Here is a 9,197-nt window from a genome sequence, read left to right on the forward strand (position 1 = left end):
AGTGGCTAAGAAACATTATGGGAAGTTTTAATTGTTTTATCAATACAAAATCAATAATATTAATTATTACTAATAAATGCAGCCTTGGTGAGCAGGGTAAGCTTATTTTAAAACATTTTAAAATCCCGTTAGCACCGTCGCCTCACAGCATGGTTGCTCCAGTTTCCCCCACAGTCCAAAGACATGGTGAATTGTTGTGAATTGAATAAACTAAGGCGACGCAGTGGCGCAGTAGGTGGTGATGTCGCCTCACAGCAAGAAAGACACTGGTTCGAGCCTCGGCTGGGTCAGTTGGCGTTTTCGTGTGGAGTTTGCATATTCTCCCTGCGTTCGCGTGGGTTTCCTCTGGGTGCTCCTGTTTGCCCCACAGTCCAAAGACATGCGGTACAGGTGAATTTGGTTGGCTAAATTGTCCGTAGCATATGAGTGTGAATGAGTGGATGTTTCCCAGAGATGGGTTGCGGCTGGAAGGGCATCCGCTGCATAAAAATGTGCTGGATAAGTTGGCGGTTCATTCCGCTGTGGCGACCCCGGATTAATAAAGGGACTAAGCTGAAAAGAAAATGAATGAATGAATGAATAAACTAAATTGGCCAAAGTGTATGTCTGTGAATGAGAGTGTTTGGGTGTTTCCCAATGACAAAAATGTTGGGCTGTAGACAAAGTGAAACATGTACTGTTCTCTGATGAGTCCGCCTTCACTGTTTTTCCCACATCTGGGTGAGCTACGATGTGGAGAAGCCCCAAAGAAGCATACCACCTAGACTGTTGTATGCCTAGAGAAAAGCATGAGGGTGGATCAGTAATGCTTTGGGCTGCAATATCATGGAATTCCTTCGGTCCAATACTTGTGCTAGATGGTCCTATCTCTGCCAAGGACTACTGAACCATTCTGGAGGACCATGTGCACCCACTGGTTCAAACATTGTATCCTTGAAGGCGATGGCATGTATTAGGATGATGATGCACCAATACACAACAAGACTGGTGACAAAGTGGTTTGATGAACATCAAAGTTGAATATCTCCCATGGCCTGCACAGTCACCAGATCTATATATTATTGAGCCACTTTGGGATGTTTTGGAGGAAAAATTTTCCTCCATCAGCATCACCTAGTGACCTGGCCACTGTTCTGCAAGAATGGTTCAAAATGTACAGGAATTGTATCTGTCATTCCAAAGAAGAACTGATCAACTTTATAGACTGCAAAGGGAGGCCCTACATACTAATAAATGATTGTGGTCTAAAACCAGGATTTTCAGTTTGATTGTCCAACCCCTATATTCTGTATACACAATAATACAATTAACAACTGTGCTTCAATATAAAAAGTTAAAGGTATCTTAGAGAAAAAAAAATCCATATTAAAAAGGTCATATTTTTATTGTATTTTTGATTTTACAGATATGTGCAAAAACCTTTGTGAGTTAAGGTCTCTCTTTTCGCTCTTATATAAAGAGTTAATTTCCTTTAGATTCAAGGTCTATGTAGTAAGTAAATATATAATACATTTACATTTGTTCCTTCAGCAGATGCTTTTATCCAAAGCGACTTGTAATTGAGAATAAAGAAGCACTTCAAATCACCAGAAGCACTTCAAATCGACTATGCTGGGAAAATATGCAAATTGTAAGGTTGTTGAGTACTGTGATATTTTTGTGATAGAACATTTCCCTAGAGAAAGGCTATTTAAATTTTTATAGTAAACAATGTTATAACAATACTAAAATAAACAGGTAATAGAAAGGGTGCTACCATTCAGACTTTAAAACACTATGAATGACTGAAAACCTCAGCAGATATATTGATTCTTATTCACTGTTATTGCATGGCATAGCAGAACCTACTGGAGGCAGGTATAAAAATTGTAAATCCCAATTTGATTGGACAAAATTGGTTAAAGAGCCCCTATTGTGCAGGACATATTTTGGTTTTGGGGGTCTCCAACACTAGGCTGATATACATGCATGTTTTCATTGTCTTATAATATGCATTTATTTTTACCTAACTATCCCAACGACTCCAATATGATTTGTTCAGCGATGCATTTTTTTTCCAAACCCCTCCATTGCATGACACCAATCTGTAATGATTGGTCTGATGACCCAGTCTGTTGTAATTGCTCTACTGCGTTCAGCGCGGTACAGAAATAAACACCAAACATGCAGCCAGCCATTGTGCAGAGTAGGGGTGGATTCCATTCAGAAGTGCTCCTCCCTATGCCCTAATCACTTTGGAGGGTCCCTACGAAGGAGTTAGAGGGGTTAGGGATGAGCTCTTTTAAATTGGGAAGTGTCAAACAGCTTTCCTGCTCGAATGATAATTTCCTAAAGTGTCCATCTTTCATTCAAAAGGGCCTGAAGAAGTGACAAGTTTTGATCGCTTCAGTTTGCAATGACACTTCAATATGGCGGGGATTTTTTCATTCCAAAGTGCCCTTCGGAGGGTGATATATCCGTTTGGAAGCCCAATGCCCATTGGAGTCCAATGCAAGAATGCATTAAAACAATATTGCTCCATTCTTAACACCGGTCCTTGTCTGTGTAAGAATAGCTGATTGAGGTCAAAAGCCCGGGGATCGCGAGCTCAGAAACCCATTTAAATCGGTAAAGCAAGCATGTATCACATTTTCCAAAGTTTTAGACATGTTTTGTGAATTTCCCCATGAAGAGTTAGCCTGAGAGCGGTTACAAGTTACAACACACAATTAGATACATATTTTGCAAGCTAGAGAAAACAAGGAGGCAACCATTTTAACCCTACTTACAGGTTGTGATGAAACCTGAAGAAACTGGTCCATATATTAACTGTACTGAGAAAGTCCCGTGCAAAGTCTGACAAAGCCATATACAGTACACTAATAGTCTTTTGGCTTGGCTTGGATTAAAGTTTGGCTTGGCTATACAGTGGTATTGTTTTGAAAATGAACTTTAACCATTTATTCTTAAGTCATCTCTAGCCATCTCACAGTGATCAGTGATCGCACTCATCTTCATTCATGATCAGTCCCATTCTCAGCACTGTGCTACGGTTTAAAGGGAAGGGACTTAACCCAGTTCAGTTATATGGCAATATTTCATATCGATGTCAACATGAAACAGCTAAAGATTTGAAACCAACACAATTTTTATAAATGACTCTAAGTCAACTCTTTTTTTTTTTTGAGAATCAGAGGTTTTGAGAAACCCAAAATAGGGGCTCTTTAAACAACCTGTGCATGCAATACATAAATGCTTGTCACATAAAATAAATTTAATTCAACCCACCTTTCTGTGATACAGATATTGCATATACTATTATCACGATAACGTAGATTTTTTTTATAATATATATTGTTCCACCACAGTTAAAGCATTAAAATTAAAAACAGATTTTTAGATTTGTATTATTATGTCATTGCTAAGGTTGTTAGAGCCTCTTTTTTTTCATTCCCATTTGTCTTTCTCTCTTTTCTCCATCTTTTCTCATTCTCATTTGATAAATTAACTCATGAATAGGCCTGCATCTGTTTAAGAGCCTATTGAGTTACACGTTGCCTTGACACCAAATATAAGTAAAAACCTCTGGGTGGTGAAAGAGAGTCTGCATGGAGAGTTATAAGTAGCCTATTATCACAGAAGTCAATAGAGACGAGATGTCTGTGCTTTTGTGCAGTCATTATTTCCAAATGTTTATTAACACCGCAAATGAAGGTAATGGACATTCATATGGAGACATTTGCATGAGCAGTTTTTTTGCATAATCTTTCATAACAGGTATATAACAACAATATCAGTCGCTTATATTATCAAATATATCAGTATACATCACAGATACATCATTCAAAATACAAAGCTTCTTACTTCATCATTCAACTTTTGTTGTGATTGAATAAGGGTTGAGGGTACGTGATTTCCAGCAAAGTGAATGAAAGTCATCCCCACCTTCCTCTCCTCCACCAAATACTTTTTTTTTTTACTCTTCTGTAGTTAAAACTTTAGTATTGTGTTGGCTAAGAGTGAATATAAACATTGTCTGAAAACATGATTACAAAATGTACAAAAATACAAAATTGTAGTTGTTAAATTTAGACAAAATGTGCTTAGTTTAATAAATCAAAATACATTTTACATATCACAAATAACTAATAGATTCTTGTAAAACACAGACACATATATAACAATTCTACACATTATATAAAGCCTCTGTGATCTATATATTTACTGTATAACAAATTACTTCCTTGTAATTTCACATTTTTACAACTTTACATTTTTTATTGACCCGCACACCTACATACTGTAAACAGATTTTAACACTGAACTGAAAGAAAGTCACAATAAATAAATTAATGCATAAACAGATCAATTGAAAATAAATACATTTATATAAATAATTGTAATTCCAATTGTAATCAACATGATTAACTCATTCATCTGTTCATGTACAATATACAGTATGTAAACATCTTTTGTCCCATTATATATATTCATTTGTGAAATATCAGTCATTGCCACAATTTTCAGCCCTACACCTCATAGGGTAACACACAGAAAAGTAACTTTCACTTTCACTTACTTTTTACTATGCCTATTTATACCTGCATTCCTGAGAGGCAATCCTTAAAAAGTGTCAGTGTGATGTTCTTTTATATTTTTTATTAAGAGGTATTTAGTAAGAGTGTGATCACAATTGCATTACATGTCATACAATGAATAATATTGTGTTATAGTCATGTAAAAAATCTTTGAAATTCAATCTGTTAAACCCTGATCAGTAACTTTCTTAATTAAAAAATATAAGCTTGTATATGTATAAATTTACTGCGTTTTAGTCTGTTTTATCCACAATTTTTAGAGGTTTTAATTAAAAAATGAAAAGAGGATTGTTACAGAACTCCTGTGCACAGACTGTTTACGATACGAAGTGTATTAATTACTTTAATATCAGTCGAAAATGGAGTTTCAAGAATGATAAAACATTTTTTGCTGTGAATAATTCAAAAATAATGCTATCATACATTTTTTACTACGATTTACACCAGTCCCTACGGTGGCCGAGAGAGCTTAACGTGCTGCAATTTAAGAAAGCACGTGCAATTCCAAAAAAATTCCAGTAAGTTAAGAAAAGGATCTTCATCCAATTGACAGCACACGCAAATCTTCACAATGCAAACAAATTAATAAAACGTGCTGCATTTTTTCACAACACAAACAATTTACGAAAACAGCTGCATTTGCTCACAACACTTGCAAAAACCTCTGAACACAATGGAAATGTTTCAAGGCGACCCAAGAATGTGACGAACGCCGCTGCACTGCGACTCTTGCTCAGTAAAGTTGTAGGTGATCTTTGAAAGGTGATTTTTTTTTGTTTGTTTATTTTAACATCCTGATTCCCTTGTCATTTGTATTTTATTAGCGTAAATAACCATAAACTAAATAGCCAGGTCTGTCACGTTTTAGGGTCCTCTTGAAACATTTTCGTTGTGTTCCGAGCTATTTGAAAGTGTTGTGAGAAAATGCTGCACGTTTTCGTAAATTGTTTGCGTTGTGGGAAAATGCAGCACATTTTTTAAAAATGATTTGCAGCACATGTAGTTGCATTCCTTTTTTTTTTAAATTGCAGCACATTAAGCTCTCACTGCCACTGTAAGTACCCACAGAGTTGTCATTCTGTGTATGTCTTGTCAGGAAAAGAATGATTTGATGACATGAAAGTCTGCTCAAGGATCAAAGTCTACAGTACAAGCATACCAATTAATTGCTTTCATATTCTTTTAAACCACTAGGTTTTTGCCAGCTAGACCTTTTAATCATTTAAAAATATAATTAGCACTTGCTCTTTTATATAACACAGTAAGGTCAGGATAACGGGCTGCATTTTTACATAAATGTATCTCTTGAAATAATGACATTTTGTCATAAAGGGTAGATTAAAGTACCTGCAATTCTTTATTTCTAGTGTCCAATGACTAACAATAGAAAATTCTTTCTCAAATATTTTGAAAACTTTCTTATTAGACACTTTACTAGCATTCATTATGCTTTTTATAAGACAACCCCCCCCCCCCCCCCTCCGTACATTTATTATTCTGATATGGACACTAAAATATCTCATCTTGTTCTCCAATTCTTTCATTAATTACCTAACATGGTTTTTGAAATTATATAAAAACAAACCTGTTCTAAACAATGACACATTAAAATGTTAAAATGTCGGAATTTTGCTTTCATAGAATTTTGCATCAAACTGCGCAATCTTCTTGAATGCGTTTTTCTCTGAACCTTGAAAGCCAGACATTCATCTTTTTTTCTTTTTTTTTCTTTTTTTTGAATATTTCCAGGCGACTAAACCTTGAAAAGTTCATAATGTAAACTTAGTGTCGGTTCTCCCTTCTCCAGAACAGCAGCCTGGGCAGAGCCGCCCGCACCTCCTTGTTGCGCAGCCCGTAAATGAGTGGATTAATACAGGGGGGAAACTGAAGCATCACCAGCAACATAATGTGGAGCGTCCCGGTCGAGCGCCAGCTTCCAGGATACATGGCCATGTTGCCTTCGAGCTCATATACAGCATCTGAGGCGATCTTCAGAAAGATGGGGAGCATCTGAACCAGCAGCATGGAGCAGTAAAACATCACGGTCGTGCGCGCCCTGTTGTTGACCTGATGGAAAGGCTGAACGGCGTTTTGCGCCTTCTGATACATGCAAACGTACGAGAACGAGTAGGAAAAAATGCAAAGCAGAGTCACAACAAGCCCAACAACCTTTCGAAACAACGCAGCAGCCCGAGGAAAGCCCAGGTGGGCCTCCAAAGTGTCCGGCTCACAAAGCAGTCCGGCTATAGGTTTGTCCAGAAGTGCGCTTTTGTGGCCCAAGCTGAGTAAAACTGTGATCGTGCTGGACAAGAACACCGACGTACACCACGTCAAACCAACTATGAAGTAAAGTCGCTTTCTGGTTAGTATGCTGATGTAATATATAGCCTGGCACACGTACACGTAGCGCTCCAGCGCCATGCAGGTGATGGTAAGCACAGTGCAGAATACGCAAACCGTGTTGATGAAGAACTGAAAGACGCACCAAAAACCATAGGGCAGCGTGGTCTTCTGGAGCAGGCAGTATGTCAGTGTTGGACCCTGGGTGACGATGAGGAGAACATCACTGACTATGAGGCTCTTCAGCAGAGCAAAGCGCGGCTGCCAGGATAAGTCTTCAGAACTGCCGATGCTGAACAGTGTGCACCCGTTGATCACGAGGGAGATGATGGTCATCAGTATGAAGACGCACAGCAGCGCCTGCACAGTTGTGTCCGAGGGCAGGATAGATCTGAAGAGGCAGCGTCCCGGGTCATGCGGCTGGAGGAAGTTTGAAGTGATGTTGAGGGCATCCGGATTTGGAGATGGACAGGTGCAGCCTACAGTCCATAGTATGTAGAATGGTAAAGTGCGCGTGAAACGCATCTGGACGAGAACGAGTGCGTGTATGACCAGGAAAGCGGGATTTTGGCGACACTGTGGCTGATGTTCGCATTTGTTGCGCTTGCATGAGATGTGTTTCCAGACCAGAACAGATGCTTACAGGTGAGGCGAGTGGCTTAAATGGAGGTGGGGCTTGATTTCATTCAAAGAGAGATAGCCCTTGGGAAAAAGTGGACAGTGGTGCCTTAATGCTTAACGCGTTTTTTTTTCATATGGACAAAAATAAATATATTTAAATCATATGACTGTACATGTGTTTTAATAAATATTTGTAACACGTTCAAACCCATTTTTAACCCATATATATATATATATATATATATATATATATATATATATATATATATATATATATATATATATATATATATATGATGAGTTCAGATGCAAAACCCTCTAAATCCATCAGACCTCTTTTTTTTTTTTTTGCAAATGATCATTTTCTATCCGGTTCCTCTGATTAGGTTCAGGAGTTTCATTTTTTAGGAAATGCTAAGGTTATTAGCTAGTAAATAAAATAACTTTTTTTTAGACAATTCTTTGGTTTTTTTAACGAGGTAAATTTTCTTTTGCGTCAAAACCAGCTAAATCCACTTGTGCTTTTTTTAGCAAAAACCTCTAAATCCACCTATTGAGACAAGACAGTGTAATTAGTTGAAAATCACTAAAGATGCAGTTAGAAATTATTTTACTAAACATAAAAATAGAATTAAAAATATACAAATCTGTCAAACAAGTGGCGGTTCATTCCTCTGTGGTAACCCCTAATAAACCAGGGACTAAGCAAAAGAAAAAATGAATTGATGAAATCTGTCAAGTAAGTGCATTAATCAATAACGTTTAAATTAACATTAATTAAATCTTAATCTGTTGTCATTTCTGATATTTGGGATTTAGATTTAATGTAAGTAGAGCAATGTAAACATTATACACTAAACCTCTTAGATTCAAATAATGTAGTGTAAAAACATTGTGAAACATCAATATCTGTGCATTGTCCATTAATATAAAAAGCTTAATATAAAAAGCATATCAGATGTAAAGGTATTATAAAGTAATGCAAATAATGTAAAGTTTTATACGTTGTGTTTATCTTTTAAAAAATAGCTTACATTAGGGCACACTGGGCAAAAAGGGGATGTCTCTCAGATACTTTTAGAAGCTGTCATTCATTCATCCTCACCATTCTCACAGTCTTTGTCTCTTTTTCGTCACTATTTTATCTGAATCTGAATCGGATTAAAACACTCTCCTCATAAAGCCGGTGTATCAGCACGCTGCTACATTGAAAACATTCGATTCGCATCTTCTGATTGGTTCTCGGGATATAGCGGCTTTTGCTGTCAAAGGCAAGTGGCGTTTAGCGGCTTTTGCAAACAAACTGTTATTTCTGAATGCGCTGACGATGCGATTTAGATGATTTGAAGCAAAAATATTTGTTGAATGTACTACATTTAAAAAAATATTTTTTTTTTGCTCATTCAAACTACTTATTTAATATGAGCTGAAACAACACAATTCTTGAGATTTCATTGGGACAACTTAATTTTTTATGTTCAATCCACATAAATTTATAAAAGTGTTAACTTAATCAATTTGTGTTGGGACTATATATATATATATATATATATATATATATATATATATATATATATATATATATATATATATATATATATTTACAATGTATGTATATATATGTGTCTGTGTCTTAAAACTGTTCCTGCTAGGTTTTCT

At 36.5% G+C, this 9,197-nt stretch overlaps 1 protein-coding gene across 1 annotated transcript; it reads right to left on the reverse strand.

The window, feature by feature from the left end:
- Positions 1-6,359: 6,359 nt before the first annotated feature.
- LOC130216839 (olfactory receptor 2AG1) lies at positions 6,360-7,442 on the reverse strand. Its single transcript, XM_056448719.1, has one exon. It carries the CDS (start codon positions 7,440-7,442, stop codon positions 6,360-6,362), a length of 1,083 nt encoding a protein of 360 aa, XP_056304694.1.
- Positions 7,443-9,197: the final 1,755 nt, after the last annotated feature.

This window comes from Danio aesculapii, chromosome 23 (assembly GCF_903798145.1).
Source record: "Danio aesculapii chromosome 23, fDanAes4.1, whole genome shotgun sequence".
Lineage (NCBI taxonomy): Eukaryota > Metazoa > Chordata > Actinopteri > Cypriniformes > Danionidae > Danio > Danio aesculapii.

Excerpts from the sequence above, each read along its gene's own strand:
- LOC130216839 (XM_056448719.1), bottom strand. The coding sequence starts at position 7,442 with ATGCGTTTCACGCGCACTTTACCATTCTACATACTATGGACTGTAGGC.